We start from the raw sequence: 19,032 nt of genomic DNA, 5'->3' as shown, positions 1-19,032 counted from the left end.
CAATTCATATTTCTATAATGCAGAAAACATCGTCTCTGACCGAGGTATTTCTCTGCTGATCAACCAGTCCATGTTAAGTGAAGTGTGTTCACCCTAACCCTGAGACTACAGACTAATAATAGCACTAGTCTGAGGGTTATATGGAGTGACCAAAACAATGACAATTAACAATATGATATGAATTAACCATACGAAAACAGAGTGTTGGAAAGGTATGATAGAAAATGTATTGATAGTAACAGTTGCAAAGGTGTAAACATGACCCATTTCTTTTGTGTCCATTGTGATCTAGCTTGTGTTATCGGACATGGGTCATATGACTGGTTCTAGGTACAGCTATTGAGCACAATGTGAATAGGTCTTTGTTGCTTCTAATAATAAGTTCCATCACATACCAGGGAGTATAAATATCACCATTTGTGATTTATTACCAGGGGTTTAATATACATCATAATATGAATATTCGTACAAGAGCTATTTTTCATGTACAAATTACAAATACATAAACTTGGTTTCTCAACTCTTCTGTTTAAATGTACAAAATTTCTCCCACGGCTGTCCCATAGCAGCTTTGCAACCTGGAAAGACTTTTACACATTGCAGTAAAATGCAGAAAAAGGTTTCATTAAAGTATGAAAAAAATCTAGCAAAATGTCATAGAATTTTTGTTCATAGAAATAAAACAATATCTCAAGAAAAAAAATGGTAGGGAATATGACTGCTCCACAGGGCAGGCAAGAAAAAAAGAAATTAAAAAAAACCTGCTATTGTCCAATGTCCAAGACACAGAGAAGTAGTTTTGTGTTTGCATTTATCATTAATACAAAAAAATGCCTAGAAAAAAAGCTTATTCCAATGAATTTACATGAACAAAATGATATTACAGTAGTGTGCATACTGTATGTTTGTGTGAAGCCACGGAGCTAAGATCTTATGGCTGTCCATTCATGACCAGGCAGGCAGTCCTCCACAGCCACCGTACGGGGACGAGGACTGTGAGGAAGAGGGAGAACGGGGAGAGCAAAGGGACGGCTGGCCTCTTCACTGAATTAAATATCCACACACAAGGCGTTTTGGACTGGGTAGAAAATAAAACGTTATCCCCCAGTAAGAGTTCATAGGGTTTGTCGTTGCGTTAGGAGAGCGAAAGCTCCTCTAGCGCGCATAAACTCCTTCTAATATAAAAAGTTAAACTTACAAAAAACAAACATACATTTTATACAATGTTGAGTTTCTCCGTCACAAGGCACCACATAGTTGGTTAAATTGGATCTTCATCTCAAGTAAATGATTTTGTTGTTTTGTTTAGTGTGTTTTTATACAGTGCAGGGTATATGGGCTTGGATTAAATAAGTGTGTTTTTAGTGTGTTGGGTGTCCCTCTACTGGCCATGGGGGCTCACTCCCTCTCTGTGCGCGCTGCTGCTGCTGCCTCTTGTTCCCTGGCCACGCAGTAGTTAGGCTGCTCAGAGGGGGTGTATCCTGGCAGGCACACACACTTGTAGGATCCTTCCGTGTTGATACATTTGGCGTTCTTGCAGAGGGACATCCGGTTGTTGAGCTCGGAACATTCATTCACATCTGTGAGAGTGAAGAGGGGTAATTAGGTTAGCACAGTCTAAGTACACTCAGTGGACAGTTTATTAGGCACACCCATCTAGTACCGGGTCGGACCCCCTTTTGCCTCCAGAACAGCCTGAATTCTCCGGGGCATGTAAACATTGCTCAGTTGGTATCAAGGGACCTAACGTGCCGTTCTGCACACCACTGTTGTACTGCGCCGTTATTTGCCCTGTTTGTGACCGGCCTGTTAGCATGCACGATTCTTGCCATTCTCCTTCGACCTCTCGTTAACAAGCTGTTTTCATCCACAGGACTGCCGCTGACTGGATGTTTATTGTTAGTCGCCCCCATTCTCAGTAAACCCTACACACATTCTCTAAGACCTAACGCTCAACTGGAGTTGAACATAAAGGGCGTGACCGTTGAGGAAGCTGAACTCTTAGGAGTAACATTGGACGATCAGTTACAATGGTCAAGTTGCTGTGAAGATGGTGAGAGGTACAGTGGGGCAAAAAAGTATTTAGTCAGCCACCAATTGTGCAAGTTCTCCCACTTAAAAAGATGAGAGAGGCCTGTAATTTTCATCATAGGTACACTTCAACTATGACAGACAAAATGAAGAAAAAAAATCCTGAAAATCACATTGTAGGATTTTTTATGAATTTATTTGCAAATTTTGGTGGAAAATAAGTAGGAGAGATGTACTATTTTCCTTCTAGTCTATTCAGTGTGTGTGTGTGTGTGTCCTTGACCCATGTCTTACCCACACACGCCATGCGGGACATATCCAGGGTGTATCCGTCGAAGCAGTCGCAGGTGTAGCCCTCCTGTACCCGCACGCAGCGCCCGTTCTCACAGCCGTTCAGAATGCCACACTCTTCCGCTCTCAGGCCCTCAAACGCGTCGTACGCGACTGCAGGACGAGGGCAGGGAATGAGCTGTTTCATTAATCCAAGTCAGATGAAGCTATAATGAATGATCATTTTTGAATGTGGTGTAATGATGATTTAAAAATCCTCTACATTTAACTAGCTTGACGAGATAAAAGAGATGATTAATTATTCATTAGTTTATGTTCTTGGAGGCCCTTGGTTACACTGAAAATACAGAATACCATCTGTGCCTACCAACTGAAAACAATTTGTGGTCATGGCATGTAGTAATTCATGTGGACACAAGATGGCAGAAAAGAGCTATCATTGAGAGAATAGGCAGCTTGTCCCAAGCTCCCCATGCCATATCCCCTCTCTCTGCATGTTTGAGCTTCATCAGTGTGTTGTACAGTGTGGTGGGGACTGGTTCACTCACTCTCCTCATCCTCGTACAGGGGCAGGGCACCAGGCTGGTCGGGGCGAGGTTCATAGTCCAAGTTGACCTCATACTCCTGGACGGGCTCAGCCACAAGGGCGTCGCGACCATACGGACGCCCCTGTCCTTCCCTCATTGGCACGTTACACATGGAGGCATAGTCCTCTGTGAGAGAAGGGAGATAAACTGAGACATGGCACTCAGGGAGAGAGAGAGAGAGAGAGAGAGAGAGAGAGAGAGAGAGAGAGAGAGAGAGAGAGAGAGAGAGACGGAGATGTAGCCCTGTGACCACAGCTGAGATCATGAGCTAGAGAATGCATGTGATGCTGGACGCTATTTACAATGTACTCATAAAGACAGAAATTATGACAAAAACCTACTACGTTTGATCAACACAACACGTTTCTGTGATTTATAAGAACTGAAGCTTATTCAAATTTCAACACAAGGTTTTTCAAAGTAATTACATTGCCATCATCACTTGGCTTAGTAGCCAGGGGATACTTGACTGAACTGAATAATCAGGTTGTGACTAGCGGCCCACTTCCCTCCTGAACGTGGCGTTCAACACACACCACAGCACGGCACCTGCTCTGAGGTCCCTCCTCATTGGTTACTGTACTGTGGGAACCTAAACCAGAGTCTTTCATCTGCACGCCCCGGCCAGCCATCATACAGTCCCCTGCTAATCCTACGCACCTGCTTGCCTCTGTTCGCTCCCACAAGAACGTCTACACAGGAAACGCATCAGAGAGGGACCGCAGAGCGATCTGGCCTGATGAGAACAAACCGACTGTGTGTTCTGTCCTCTCTGCGGAGAGTAGCGGTGAGCACCTGCATCTCAGTTTCTCAGGATTAAGGATCCGAGTGGGGACCATGTTGGCCGATGTTGGACAAGAAGTCTTAAGTGGAACTCCAAAGGGTGTTCCACGAAATCGTTGAAAACCTGCTGAGGTGGTCTCTGTTTAAAAGTGGCCCGGACGTGCAACTTTGAGATGGCTAACTTGGATTTCTGTCAATGTTTCTCAATGACGTAACAAAAACGGATTTTATAAAGAGAGTGTGCAACTGTCATAGCTGTAGGCCTATGTTGCACAGCTGCAACGTTCCTGGAGAGCTCTCGTGACTTAACCGGGCCCACTAAACTGTCGGTTCAACATCACTCTCGCATGAAGCTACGAATTCCTAGTCAAACTGCTGGGAAATCACTCAACATTTAAAAATCCCCAACTCTACCAGTTCCATCTTTCAGTGGGTTGGAATAACAGTCTTATTTTATCAGAGGGAGGAAAATGATCCAGTTCAGAGCCCTGAGGACTGTCCCCACATGTTCCAGTCCACAGGTCCCCATAATGCACACTGCAGCCATCTGCCCTGGCAGCATGGTGAGGACATGCATCAGAGACCAGACCTCCCTGCCTAGACACAATCCAGGTATTGGATAAGGGAGGCGAGGAAACGGGAAAGGGGGGAGGGGGGGGTAAAGGATAGAAGATAGGCCCCAGGCAGGCTAGATCTCAGAGGATCCAGGAGACAGGAGCATTAGCAGGCAGCTGGCAGACTCCAAGCCTAATGAGGTGTCACTAGTCCTGGGTCTGATGTCTGAGAGGCCCTGGCCCGTCTGGTTTAAGGACTGACCAACATCATCACTCTGAGACCAGCTGAAATATACTGTCTGGGGTTCTATATTATATCGCACACGAGACTAGATGACGAAGCATCTGCCTCAAATGAATGACTATTTGAAGAAATTACTCTTAGATCTCTGAATGTTAAGTGTTCATAGCAGGACAGTGTAAACACAGTGTATTCACTCCAAAGATAATGGATCATAATAGGTCAAGGACAAAGTCATTATAACAGTAGAGTTGATAGATGGACATGAGTGCTGGTGTGGAAGGGTTGTAATTGTTGAACCTGTGTTCTTCAGGGGGCAAAGGGCACAGTCCATGCCCCAGGCCTCTCCATGCAGACAGCAGCACTCTGTGAAGGTGGTCTTTCTGTTGGCTAGGGGCTTGGTGCAAGTCTTCCGGGTGCCCGTTATCGTCTGCCAGCAAATACCCTGGTAGTCAGTCTGCACAGAGTGTTGCTCTGCAACAGACACGTTACATCTCAGTCACAATCATTACCTCACTATCAGAGGCACACTACGACCACGACACGGCAAGGCATGCAATCGCCATGAGAAAGACGTCAACTAAAAAACAGAACACCTTTCCAAAGAACAGAGACAGTACGAGAGGATGCTTTTATTTTTGCATCCAGGCTCTTTGAGGGTTCTTACCAGCCACTTCAGGGGCGATCACACAGCGCTTGTTGTCAGAGTCCAACACCATGGGGCGGGTACAGAAACACATGTAGGAGCCCTGTGTGTTCAAACACTCTCCCCCCACACAGCTCGACTCATCCTGACACTCATCGATGTCTGCAGGGGAGGAGAGGAAGGGAGAGAGATGGAGACCAAGATGTCAAGAGGCCCCGTTGGGAGTTCTGTCGTCTCACAGCCCAATTCTCAAGGAAAACGCACCGTAACACTTCACTTGGATATTCCATCTGTAGATGCTCAACCGACTGTCTGACGTTTCAACTAACTATCTACTAACCCCGGCCCTTATCCTAACCCTAAATTTAACCCTAATCCTAAACTTAACTCTAAACTTAACCCTTATCCTAACCCTAAACTTAACCCTAATCCTAACCCTAAACTTAACCCTAAACTTAACCCTAATCCTAATCCTAAACTTAACCCTAAACTTAACCCTTATCCTAACCCTAAACTTAACCCTAATCCTAACCCTAAACTTAACCCTAAACTTAACCCTAATCCTAACCCTAAACTTAACCCTAATCCTAACCCTTATCCTAACCCTAAACTTAACCCTAATCCTAACCCTAAACTTAACCCTAAACTTAACCCTAATCCTAACCCTAAACTTAACCCTAATCCTAACCCTTATCCTAACCCTAAACTTAACCCTAATCCTAACCCTAAATTTAACCCTAATCCTAACCCTTATCCTAACCCTAAATTTAACCCTAATCCTAACCCTAAACTTAACCCTAATCCTAACCCTAAATTTAACCCTAATCCTAACCCTTATCCTAACCCTAAATTTAACCCTAATCCTAACCCTAAACTTAACCCTAAACTTAACCCTTATCCTAACCCTAAACTTAACCCTAATCCTAACCCTAAACTTAACCCTAAACTTAACCCTAATCCTAACCCTAAACTTAACCCTAATCCTAACCCTAAACTTAACCCTAAACTTAACCCTAATCCTAACCCTAAACTTAACCCTAATCCTAACCCTAAACTTAACCCTAAACTTAACCCTAATCCTAACCCTAAACTTAACCCTAAACTTAACCCTAATCCTAAACTTAACCCTAAACTTAACCCTAATCCTAACCCTAAACTTAACCCTAATCCTAACCCTTATCCTAACCCTAAACTTAACCCTAAACCGAACCCGAGCTGTAACCTTAGTTGCTTATCAACAGTTTGTTAAGAGCATCTACAGATGGACATTTCGGAGTATCCAAATAAAGTGTGACCAAATGCACATGCCGGGCAGGCATGACGGGCCCGTTCACACTCAGTCACCTGTCCAATTAAGGATCCACTCACATCAAACCCTGTCCCACATGCTAAAACACTTCAGGTTAACTTGAATTGAGGAGGAATCACCCACTCAGAACATGACTAGCAAACAAACTGCATTTTCTCTATCGCATTGATGAGAGTTCAAATCTGTTTTCCCTGTGTCCGTGAAAATGTCTGTTGCAGAGACGAGCAGCGCAGTTAACAAGTTTTTGTGAATTCTCGGTAAACTAATACAGCTTCAAGGGGATTATTTTGCATACATTTTGAAAACTAAACCTGTTATTTGGATTGTAACTCGGTCCCAACTGAAATCCCATGTATTTCTGAAATATACAGCCACAGTGAACGCATTAGATACACATCAGGCCTGTGGTTTCATAATTACTGAGGAAATGATATATTTTTTAAACTCAATGGTTTCATCCATCCAGACATTGAACTGAAATACACATCCACTTGATATTCTACACTTTCAAAAATACCCCTCCATCCCCTTTAAAAAAATATCCCATATAGAGCACGGCTCCAGGGCTGGTGGTGGTAGTGGTTAGTTTCTCTAGTCCACGCGTAACGGGGTAAAACCAGGACAGTCCAGGGTAAAATGCCAAACCTCCGCTGGACCCTCCGCCCAATCTCAGCCTGTCCAAATAATCAAATGCAAATATGGTAGAACTCTGCAGACGGCCCCACTGGCATTCCACTGCTGCCGACCAGGGGTGCGGTGTGGGGCCAGGAGGTGCGGTGTGGGGTCAGGGGGTGCGGTGTGGGGCCAGGGGTATGATGTGGGGCCAGGAGGTGCGGGGTGGGGCCAGGGGGTGCGAGGTGGGGCCAGTGGTACGATGTGGGGCCAGGGGTGCGGTGTGGGGCCAGGGGTGCGGTGTGGGGCTAGGGGTGCGATGTGGGGCTAGAGGTGCGATGTGAGGCTAGGGTTGCGATGTGGGGCTAGGGGTGCAATGTGGGGCTAGGGGTGCGATGTGGGGCTAGGGGTGCGATGTGGGTCTAGGGGTGCAGTGTGGGGCCCGGCAGAAGGCCAGGGTCCATCCAGTTTGACCGGGTTGGTAGTTTGGGCGTGCTGCCTGAGCCTGCTGGGTTTGGCCCCTAGGTCACCGCAGTCTGGCCTTGTGTCACCCCCAGTGTCCCGTGTCCCCACCCTGCCTCTCACCCTGCTCTGACCCAGGGAGGGGACCCACTCTACACACCCTGGCCCAGCCAGCCAACACACACAGGCTGTGGTACAGTAGCACTAACTGCTTTTATGTGCGTGGACAGTTTAATGACACAGGGCTGTGGAAATGGTATATTAGTAGGGCAATTGATTCCAATTTTTTAATTGTCGCAAAAAACAGCATGTTGTGAGTAAATCTGAATTAACACTAACTAATGTGAATGACCTGCCCACTGACCTCTGCACTGCAGCTTGACCTCGTCGTAGTACAGGCCAGTCTTACAGTAACACTCGTAGCTCCCTGGGCTGTTGAGGCAGAAACCATCCTTACAGATCTCCTGGCCAAACAACGCACATTCATCTGCATCTGGGAGGGAGAGTACAACCCGGGTTTCTTAGTAACAGCACGCCCACACACACACACACACACACACACACACACACACACACACACACACACACACACACACACACACACACACACACACACACACACACACACACACACACACACACACACACACACACACACACACACACACACACACACACACACACACACACACACACATTTTCAATGCATCTCTTACTATTTAGACAACAATGTAATCATGCAGTTACTTCCCCGCTGAATCTGAGGGAACACCAATACCACTCAACGGGAATTTACATGTCCAGTATTCAAACAGTCTCTACTCTTTATGTTTACAGAAAGGGGAGACCAACTCAACGCTTTAATGAGATGAAATCCGGAGAGGCGTAGAGAAAACCTCTATCAACAAACAGTTCTGCGTTTCAGTACTCTACTCTTCCTTCGGTTGGGCGTTGGTGTTTGCAACTGAGACCAATAATCAGCCATGCAAACAGGTTGACTAATTGAAGACATATCCAGACGTGTCTGAACGTGAACGTGTCTGGCAACTCGCCTTCCCAGCCCGTCTCAGTCTCTCTCTCGGAATATACCACATTCACTTGCTGCTGGCCCCTCTCTACCAGACTCCCCTTGCTGTAATAAATTACATGATTGAATTAAGGCTGTTGGTTTGATGAATTAGCTTTCGCGCCAGGTGAACAATCTAGGCTTGAAGGGGCTGGGAGAGGACAGAGGGAGAGAAGAGGACAGAGGGAGAGAAGAGGGCAGAGGGAGAGAAGAGGACAGAGGGATAGAAGTGGACAGAGGGATAGAAGAGGACAGAGGGATAGAAGAGGACAGAGGGATAGAAGAGGACAGAGGGAGAGAAGAGGACAGAGGGAGAGAAGAGGACAGAGGGAGAGAAGAGGACAGAGGGAGAGAAGAGGACAGAGGGAGAGAAGAGGACAGAGGGATAGAAGAGGACAGAGGGAGAGAAGAGGACAGAGGGAAAGAAAGGAGAAACGGAAAAAAGCAGGAGAGAGGGGAGAGGAGAAGATGTGGAGGTCATATGTCTCCAGACATCTAAAGCTGGTATTTCTGCTCTGTGACTCCAAGGCTGAGACAGAGACCACAGACACACATATAAACAAACACAACAAGAGCACAGACACAAGCCATTCAAAATCGCCGGGTTTGTTGCGACCTAAATTGTCTGAATCATGAGGTTCTCACAGCATTCTCTGAACACTACCGTTGTAAGCCGAGACTCCGCTCAGCCTATACTGGGTCTCTGAGTTCACATACCTTTATAACTCTCGGCTGCGGTCACTCCGAACACAGCGTCACCAGTGGGTACATTGCCTCTCCCAGCTGGACACATCTGGGAAAACTGATCTGTCGAAGAGATAGACAAGAATATGTGTAATAAGTAGTGTGTGTGTGTGGATATAATAAGTGTGTCTGTGTGTTCATGTGTGTGCTTCCTCACCAGTGCCCTGGACGGGGCAGGGGTGCACCTCACAGTTGTCCCCCCAGCCTGCCCCCAGCGTACAGCAGCACTCCTCCATGGTGACACTGCTGGTCAGCACGTTCTCACACAGGTTCTCATCATTGAGGTTGTAGTAACACTCCTTCCTCTCTACTGACGAGGCTGGGGCAAACAGGGGAGAAGAAACATGGTTACACATGAATAGATCAACAATAAGTGTTCAGTAATATTTGCAGTTGTGGGCGTGAAGGAGTAACGTTTTTTCTTAGAGCTAAAAATGGGTTAACCCAGGAGGAATGAGACTCTCTCGTAAACTGGGACAATTACAGCCTGATGGAGAGATGGGCCACATGATGACTGTGATCTGGGTCTTCGCACTGCTTTAATGATATACCTGGAGAGAAGATAACAACCCCCCTTCCCTTCCCCTCCTATCTCCACCTCCTCTCCTTGGTTTCCCCCAAACCCTCCACATGCACGTACGCACATGAACACACACACACACACACACACACACACAGCGGTGTCTTTATCACAGTTTTGTGATCTGTAAATGCCTCTGATAATTACAGATTACCAGAGATTCATATCTAATTGCCCATTCTCAGAAAAACACAGCTTTTATTGCTTCAACATGGAAATGGCTTTTTTTTTACATTCTTCTAAATCAATCCTACTATTACATAACGTCTGTGGTTGTGAGCACAGAACATGCTCTAATTCCTAACATTATATAATGATAAACTATCCTCCTTAAATATTTGGGAGTGTTCTCAGAGGTGAGAGAACATACCTGAGGTCATCGGGTTAAGTCTGACAAGGAGCCCAGGTTAATGTTGAGCTTTGGGACCTATAAAGCCCTGTATTATACATTATATCCACCAGACAGACAAGACACACCATTGGCTCTGTTTCTCATTAGGGTTTTACACTGAGGCAAAGACAGAGGAGGCCCCTAAACCGCGGCTGTGTTGTTAAACAGAGCCAGGCCCCCTCATTCATCAGAGCACCACTCCACTCAAATGAAACTCCAAGCTATTAAAGAGTAATATTGTCCTCTGAGACAATGCGCTACCACTTGATGTTCAATATTTAAAATGACACATTTAAACTGTGCTTTATATAAGCTTAATTTCTCTTCAGGCAATGTGTGGGTCACCTGTGGGAGCGGGACTGCACTTGGCGGTCATTTGGTTGTACTCCTGGTCCTCGTCGGGGCACATACACAGGAATGAGCCCTCCACGTTCTCACACAGGGCCTCGCCACACACACCGCTCAGCAATTCACACTCATTCACATCTGCAGGGAGAACACAACATCTTGGTTAGCGGTTAGCACTAATGAGCATAGTTAGCAACCTCACAGGATGCATCTTATTTACATAATATCTCACATATGTGGCATGTGTGGTTTCATTCACAAGACAAGTAGCTAATAGAGATACATTAAGATACTAAGTGGTGTACTGTATGGGGAGCTGGTGATATACTCTTGGAAATAGATTTTTCTTAAACAAAACACTCAATGTTTTCAAAATCAATGAATAGGCCTATACATTGAGGAAGAAAAACACTCAAATATCTATTTCACACTCCAATAACATTGTCTGTTTTCCTTTGACCTGGCTGTGGTTATAGCTGTGCATCCATCCATGTATGTCTCTCCAGTTATGAACGAACGTGCAGAGAAAACACATACATCAACCCCGACGTGGAGCTTAATGTAAAAAGACAACAAAGTCTCGTGGTTCCGACGAGCTCTGAGCTGCTCTGCATTCCCAACACCCTATCCAATACTTCACACTGGGGTGTGGGCCAGTTTGTCAATGAGCTAGAAAGTGTTAAGGAGAGAGCGGGGAGGAAGAGAGTGGGTGTGTCGCAATAGGGGAGCACTAAAAAGGGGAGAGGTCCAGAACGACAATGGAAAAGGCAGATTTTTCTTCATAGGATAATATATTTCAATATATTTCACGGACTTTCCCGCTCAGCGGAATGGGACTACCATTTGGAGGAAAATTTGTTTTCCATTTCAGTGGATTCTGTCCTCACGCATCTGTGAGTCCTTTCAGGAAACTAGGTGTATGTCGCGGGTCACTACTTCACAGGAGGCATTTGAACGTAAACATTTTTTATTAGATCAAAATGCCTTTTATGGCAGAAATTCCTTCTGGAACTTGTGAACTTTCATGTGCCTTAATAACAATCTTGTATGTCATCTGTAAATATGAATAAAATTGTTCAATTATGAGCATAGTTGGTATAGCCACACAAAAAAAGACAGGAACCTTCCCTCTAGCCATGACTGGTTAAGATAATGGATGGGCTGGACATGCCGAGAGAAGAGTTTGGATTCCATGTAGCGCGCTTCTGTCTTTCACATGAGCTGCTCAGTATGTGCAGGTAATCCTTTCTAACGCTGCTTTTTTGAAAGTTATCACAAAGAACTGTGATAATGTTGCTAATGCTCTCCACTTTCTGGAGGACTGAGTTTTGAAATATGTGGAATGCTCAGTGGAAGCTAAGGAGATGTAGAAAGTTCAGGCGTTTGATTATGCGGAGGGAGTCTTAAAGAGAACACACAAAGGCTGTTGTATAAAACACCTGTCTCCGGATTACATCTTCAAACTAAGGGCAACCATGGCATCCATGACAGAGGGAGAAGCGTTCATCCATGTATATGGGTAAGAGAGTCTAGCTAGCTACATTTTCAGATATTATAAGTTTCAAATATTGTCAGAAAGTTTCATTGCAAGTTAGCTAACGTTAGCTGGCTGGCTCGCTAGCTAACGTTACATGTATGATCTGTTTAGTGATATTATTCGTATCTCAGAACCATTTGTATTGTTAGTTATAGCCTAACGTTAGCTAGCTAGCTAACATTGAACCTAGTTGGTTAGCTTTAGCTACATGCAGCTTCATGCAGTTTAGTAACGTTATGAGTTGGGATTATGGTTAATTGTTAAGCTAGCTAGCTACATGTCTAAACAAAAGACTCCACTATGCAAGTAACCATTTCACTGTACCATTTACACCTTCTGTATCCTGTGCATGTGACAGATAAACATTGATTTTATTTTAGACGGTAATGTGAGGAGCAACATGACCTGCACCAAAGTCAAACTAGGATATAATGTTAGGCCAACAAGAGAGTGTCCAAGTTCTAAAATTCTCCAGTAAAATGCCCTACTTTTATTTCATTACACTCCCAACCGTAAGCTATTTTCTGTAATTATCTCACCATTAACTTGTACATAATGATCTTGTTATGAGTTTATTTTCCTGTAATAAGAAATACAAATTAGCTAAAGTTAAGGCATTGTCAGCAATATGATATGGCCATTATTTGAACTGGCTAACATAACAAGCTAGATACTAACCAAAATATTGATTAGAAAATTGCTTTTAGTTACCTGGTTTGCTAGATTGACACATACAAAATTAATTTTTAAACAGGTGGGTTTATTGGTGTTAAAATACGCCCGTCATGCTATTTTGAACCACCAGGCTGCTGATGTCATGCAGCCTGTCGTTTTTGTGTATGTACTTTTTCCTAGCGACAAGTTTTATGTCGGACAACAATAGAATGTTCGTGATGTCACTGCGACAACTGTCTACAAACATGTCGATAGACATGTAAACCAACCTTTAGACTTGAAATCTTTGGTTGTTTAGTACACTACCGTACTCACTCTGTTAAGCCCCGCATGTGAATCCTTAAAGAGATGGGTGGGGCTAAGGCTTAAGAGGGTGTGAACAATGCTGAATGGGTGTAGACAAAGAAGAGCTCACCAGTAGGTGTACCTAAACATTCAAGGGCCATTTTCTCAAAAGTGGGGTTTCAAGTTTATCAACATTCAAAGCAGAATTACTTTCCCATTGTTCCTCAACTGCAGTGTACGGTTTACCATGTTCTAGCTCCGAATCAATTTTATCCAATGTAAAAAAAAACTCAATTTAAAATGTTGCTATATAAGACCGAATCGAGCCGGTCGATCACATTTAGGTTTACCACAATTTGGCTATATAGTACATCTCTACTGCCCAGCCAATGGAAATTATGTTTTCATGTGTAAACGTAGAGAAATGCTGAGTTACAGTATAGTACAGATAGGCTAGTTAGAAGAAGGATTTAACCTTGGCTCTATTTCCATGGCTATATACAACTTATTTTTATGCACGCAGAGGCAAACATGCTTTCCTGCGTAGTTAACATTATTGTTGTTAATTCAGTATGTGACTGGGCAGAAATAGCCAGTCGCAAGAGCCATAGAGACTGTATCATAGTTTGATTCAGAGCACAGATGGCTTGGCATACCCTTCCACAATGACCGCCACCGCATATATCTGCTGCCACGGATTGGAAAGCTCATTAACGGCCAGGTACACAATGCAGGAAGCAGACAAAAATAAAAAATAAAAAGTCCCTCCTCCTCTCCCGCCTCTAGTTACAAACCTTCCTCAACGCTCAGCTCAAAGCGCACCGCTACAGAGGAGAATCTATAATTCATTAGCTGACATTAAAACCTGCTGCTGCTTCTCTGGTTTTAGCCCGCACCGCAGTGCCCTCATTAAAAGCCAGTCTGTCTGGCGTGACCCTGAAGCACCTTGTTCGCCTTGCACAGTCACCATCTGGGTTTAGCCCCAACCGGTATCCCTACCCCAACCCCAGTCCAGCAGAATGAGAAAAAGCTGGTTGAATCTTGATCTTGATCAACGTTGCAGCTGGACTAGAGGGAGAGAGAGGGAGTACTGTCAATGAAACGTGTCACTTAAATCACTTGACAGTGAGAGAGAGTTCCGTTCAATGACATGAACTGTGAAATGAAAGGACACAGACAGATAAGCTACGTTATCTGATTCCCAGTCTGAAGAATATGTACCAAACAACACTGAATCCCAACACAAAGTCATTAAACTCCAAAACAGCCTCTTAATCTGGGAAACAGCAAACAATCCCAGAGGCTCAGGGGTTCATCTGTCTAGGGGTAACCAGAGACAGGGAGAGGAGCGGGGGAAGAGAAGGGGTTGCTTGTGGACTACTTCCAATAGTTTCGGGGGGGAAAAGTGAGCCCATCTGTGCAAGACACAACAGAATGATGGGCTGGCAGGAGAATGGAGGCAGCTGGCTGTACAGGGCTGGGGTGGGACCAACCAACAGTTGCCAAGGTACAGATGGAGAGTGTGTGTGTGAGAGAGAGAGAAAGCAAGAGAGACCATACGTGTAAGTTTGCATGACTGTGTGTGTGTTTGTTGCGTGGAGTGCGTGTATGTGTGTGTGTGTGTGTGTGCGCGCGCACAGGTCAGGGGAAGGATCTGGCTGGAGGAAGTGTTCTATCAGCTTCAATAGGGGAGTGCCTGTGACCCACTTTCAGGCCTCTGACAGGCCTTCCTGTAGGAGGAACATTTTAAAGATGGAAACTGCATGGGCCCAGTTTTAAAAAAACAAGACAAACAAGCTCCAATTCTTCACCTTGTCCCAAAACATGAACTCACTGACTCTCTATCTGATTGCAATCCCCCCACTCACCCAAACCCCCTCAAACTATGAGAATGAAATTGAAAGCTACAAACAAAATGGCATTCTTCTGATTGAGTGAGAACTGGCTTTCTTTGGGTCTGCGGAAGAATGTCCTCAATGCCCACTGGCTTGGCTGAGGAAGACATTAATCCAGGATGATGGTTTGATTTGGTGGCAGGGATGGACTTTCTGACAGAACACTCTCACCTTTTCTCACTGCGCCCCGAGGCTGAAATGAAAGCCACGCATCATTGACAGTTAGCGGTGCCACCGCAGCACAGCCCTGACCAGAAAAAGCTATTGACTGAGAAATAACCTGGTCGACCACACATGCAGTATATCACATCAAGAAAGAAAATTGAGTGCAACCTACACTGAGTGTACAAAACATTATGAACACTTGCTCTTTCCATGACAAACTGACCAGGTGAAAGCTGTGATCCCTTATTGATGTTACTTGTTAAATACACTTCAGTGTAGATGATACACAATCAGTGTAGATGAAGGGGAGAAGACAGGTTCAAAAAGGATTTTTAAGCCTTGAGATAACTGAGACATGGATTGTGTACGTGTGCCATTCAGAGGGTGCATGGGCAAGGCAAAAGATTGAAGTGCCTTTGAACTAGGTAGGTGCCAGGGTAGTAGGTGCCAGGCTAAAAACTGTACCCCTGCTGGGTTTTTCACGCTCAACAGTTTCCTGTGTGTATCAAGAATGCTTCACCACCCAATGGACATCCAGCCAACTTAACAGAAGTGTGGGAAGCATTGGAGTCAACATGGGGCAGCATCCCTGTGGAACACTTTCAACACAAACTAGAGTCCATGCCCCAATACATTTAGGCTCTTCTGAGGGCAAAAGGAGGGGGTGCAACTCAATATTAGGAAGGTGTTCTTAATGTTTTGTACATTCAGTGAATAGATCGTATTCAGACAGCTCCAGTCTCGAAACAAATCAAATCAAATGGCGAAAATGTAAACACAAATCTAGGTCTTATAGTCAATCTTTCTCTTCAGTGAGGATAAGCAGACAGGAACCAGAGGCTCGGGACTCACACCGACAGAAAGACAGACAGCTGCCATACAGCTTCATGGCTCCGGCTCCATCACCTTCACTGCAGCGGAGTGTGTGTGCCCATGTGTGGGAGACAGCTTGGCTAAGAGTCTAAGCTCCGGTGCGTTTCCAATCCCAGGGTCTGAGGAGCACTGCAGACACGGTGGGGATATGTCTAAAACATCACAGAGAACGCCAGCTACACCTTCAAATTGAATGAAAATAAATGGTCACATCAATCAAGCGTCTGCCATCTTTTTTCTTTCTTTTTTTTCCTGCAGAGAGGGAAACCACTCTCCAAATTTGAGAGGACAGGAGTATTTAAAGTCCCATCAATCTGCCTCAATATGGCCCATACCACATCATTACATTCAAGTCTTTCATGACATATGATTTAATGTCTACAGTGCTTATACTATCTTTAAGAGAAGCATGACGCATGACGCATACGTGTCTAGCACTGCCACCACCAACAAACTTCAGAGGGAAAAAAGCTGTCAGGGAAATACACTCAATCATACTTCCTATTGCTTTGTATGGACCTCTTCATGTTTATAACTGGCAAAACGGCTACAGCAGTTGTCACCGAGTCAGAAAATAAATCTCATTTGAAGATTAAAAGGTTACTGTCGGTATTCTCGGTTGGCAGACACAGCCACGGCAGACACAGCCATGGCAGACTACCCAGCGTGTCCATAATAGGGGTGAGCTGTCCTCCCGTCGTCATGACAACCCCGCTGAAGTTCTCGAGGCGGGAGCAGGCGTTTTAGCCATCAGAGGGTTTCCAGTGCTTTCAGCAGGACCCTTCAAGGAAAGCCTTGTAACTTCCTTGCAAAGAATGAGCACCTATATCATCAAGGCACACACATGCACTGACATGAAATAGGCGCTTCTGAGTATCAGACCAAAAATATATCAAATGATAGACCATAATGTCATTGAACATTTGAACTAAAACTTGCAGTGGCTTTGCTCTAAGTCAAAGCAGGAGCCAACTGTTCAGTATATTCTAGCACATACTGTCGATGTACTAAAGACTATACCAGATGGTCTCTACGAAGAAGCAGACCTATCCATGCCCATGTCATACACTACTGTCTTCATTCCTTCTCTGGCCCTCCTGGGACTTTTTTGTAACCCCCTCCCCTTCCCCAGTCACCCAACCACCCCCAACACCCACCACCAACACCCACCCAACCACCCCCAACACCCACCCAACCACCCCGACACCCACCCAACCACCCCCAACACCCACACAACCACCCTAACCCTTACCTTAACCCCTAACCCTAACTCCTAACCATAATTCTAACCCCAACCGCTAAGCTTAAAACAGCCTTTTTACAAGTGAGGACCTGCAAAATGTACTCACTTCTTTGAATTGTTGTTGATTTACTAATCTTGTGAGGACTTTTGGTACTACAAGCTTAGTAAAGTACACACACACACCACTCCTACTCACCCGCACAGCCGAGGCCCTCCTGAGACTCCTGGTAGCCCCGGTCACACAGGCAGCGGAAGGAACCGACCGTGTTCTCACAGAAGCCGTGGTTACCACACACCGTGGCGTTGACGTTGCATTCATCAATATCTGCAAAACGAGGAGGAGGAGGGTCAAGGGCTAGTTAGTCACTCTTCTTTACAGTCTCAGTGGCAAAGGTGGTCCCACAGTTAGGACCAGTTGACCCACAGAAAAGCACCCACTGAGCTGCAGTGGAACTAGTCTCAGGTTTGAAGCACATCTCTCAGTTGTGCCATTGTGATGAGTATGAGCATCCAGAGTTCAAGCTGACAATGTGTCCGGAGTTGAGGTAAATCAGAAGAGTGGAGCACACCACGAACACACAGAGGCAAGAGCTAAATAAACAAAAGGCAGATCCATACCCTGAAAAAGAGTGTGTGTGTGTGTGTGTGTGTGCGCGTGCGTGCATGCACATCAGACTCCACACCCTGCGAAGATTATAATAAAAATGCTCAAATATTAACACTAGGGAATTCATGGAGAGTGATAGACAAAACACTTCACACACAAACATCCGCTTGGCTGAGCTGAGCAAACAGAGCACTCTAAACTGTAGCTGGAACACTGTTTAACCCAAACAGTGCAAACAACCGCCTGACTCCCAAACAAGCAAATGCAACAGATGTAATGTTGCTGCCTCACGACAGATGCTCAGAGTGAGTTACTATGGTCAATGAGGGACCTGTTCTGTGGAGTTAATTCGTTGAGAACCAGCTTTAGTTAGCTGGACCAAAGAGACAGTACAACTGTCTCTTTGGTGAGTTTTGATGGATGGATGGATGGATGAAAGGATGGATGAAAGGATGGAGGAGGGTAAGATGAGATACATTGATGGGTAGAAGAGAAGCACAAAGTAAGACACTTGATCGGCACATGAGCATTTCAAAGAATTGGATGGGGCAACAGCTGAAGCAACGGAAAGTTGGCCTGTCTGTGGCCTCCTTTTTGATGCCCCCGTGATGCTGACTCACCAACACAGATGCCTTCTGGGCCACGGTCGTGTCCGGGGGGGCAGTCCACCACACACCTATAGGAGCCCTCTGTGTTCTCACAGAGCCACGCCCCACAGATACTCTGGCCCAACTCTGCACACTCATCGATATCTGGGAGAGCACAGCACCACAGTACCCCAGTCAACACTCAGCTAAACACCTGTACGCCCCACTGAAGTGAACACAGTAGCGATGCTTGAATTGCAGTCCTCGGGATATCATGATCGGTATAGAGAATGATGGGATATGTAGTTGTGTGACAGAGTGTTACCAACCCAGGCATGTGTCAGTGTCTGGCTGCAGGCGGTAGCCAGTGTCACACTGGCATCTGTAGGAACCCTGGCTGTTCTCACAGGAGCCGCCAACACACCTGGTGTCATCCGAGCACTCATCCATATCTGCAAAGAAACACACAGTCACGCTCGGCATACCGGTATGTACCACTTCACATGCCAACAAAAACCTT

At 45.4% G+C, this 19,032-nt stretch overlaps 1 protein-coding gene across 4 annotated transcripts in view; it reads right to left on the bottom strand.

The window, feature by feature from the left end:
* Window positions 1-402: 402 nt before the first annotated feature.
* LOC112260775 (latent-transforming growth factor beta-binding protein 1) overlaps window positions 403-19,032 on the bottom strand; it is a 130,012-nt gene continuing 111,382 nt past the window's right edge. For 3 of the 4 annotated variants that reach the window (XM_042323618.1, XM_042323619.1, XM_042323621.1), the window contains 12 exons: window positions 18,842-18,964; window positions 18,546-18,677; window positions 17,515-17,643; window positions 10,643-10,783; window positions 9,484-9,645; window positions 9,300-9,389; window positions 7,881-8,009; window positions 5,155-5,295; window positions 4,788-4,961; window positions 2,871-3,035; window positions 2,326-2,475; window positions 403-1,580 (listed from right to left, as the gene is read on the bottom strand). In XM_042323618.1, the coding sequence (XP_042179552.1) occupies window positions 1,399-1,580; window positions 2,326-2,475; window positions 2,871-3,035; window positions 4,788-4,961; window positions 5,155-5,295; window positions 7,881-8,009; window positions 9,300-9,389; window positions 9,484-9,645; window positions 10,643-10,783; window positions 17,515-17,643; window positions 18,546-18,677; window positions 18,842-18,964 (1,718 nt within the window). In that variant the 3' untranslated portion in view covers window positions 403-1,398. The remainder of the gene's footprint in view (window positions 1,581-2,325; window positions 2,476-2,870; window positions 3,036-4,787; window positions 4,962-5,154; window positions 5,296-7,880; window positions 8,010-9,299; window positions 9,390-9,483; window positions 9,646-10,642; window positions 10,784-17,514; window positions 17,644-18,545; window positions 18,678-18,841; window positions 18,965-19,032) is intronic. The other variant, XM_042323622.1, reaches the window with a different exon arrangement.

Source organism: Oncorhynchus tshawytscha, linkage group LG01 (assembly GCF_018296145.1).
Source record: "Oncorhynchus tshawytscha isolate Ot180627B linkage group LG01, Otsh_v2.0, whole genome shotgun sequence".
In the NCBI taxonomy this organism is placed as follows: domain Eukaryota; kingdom Metazoa; phylum Chordata; class Actinopteri; order Salmoniformes; family Salmonidae; genus Oncorhynchus; species Oncorhynchus tshawytscha.
The sequence above is the reverse complement of the archived record's forward strand: the minus strand, read 5'-3'. Positions and strand labels throughout refer to the sequence as shown.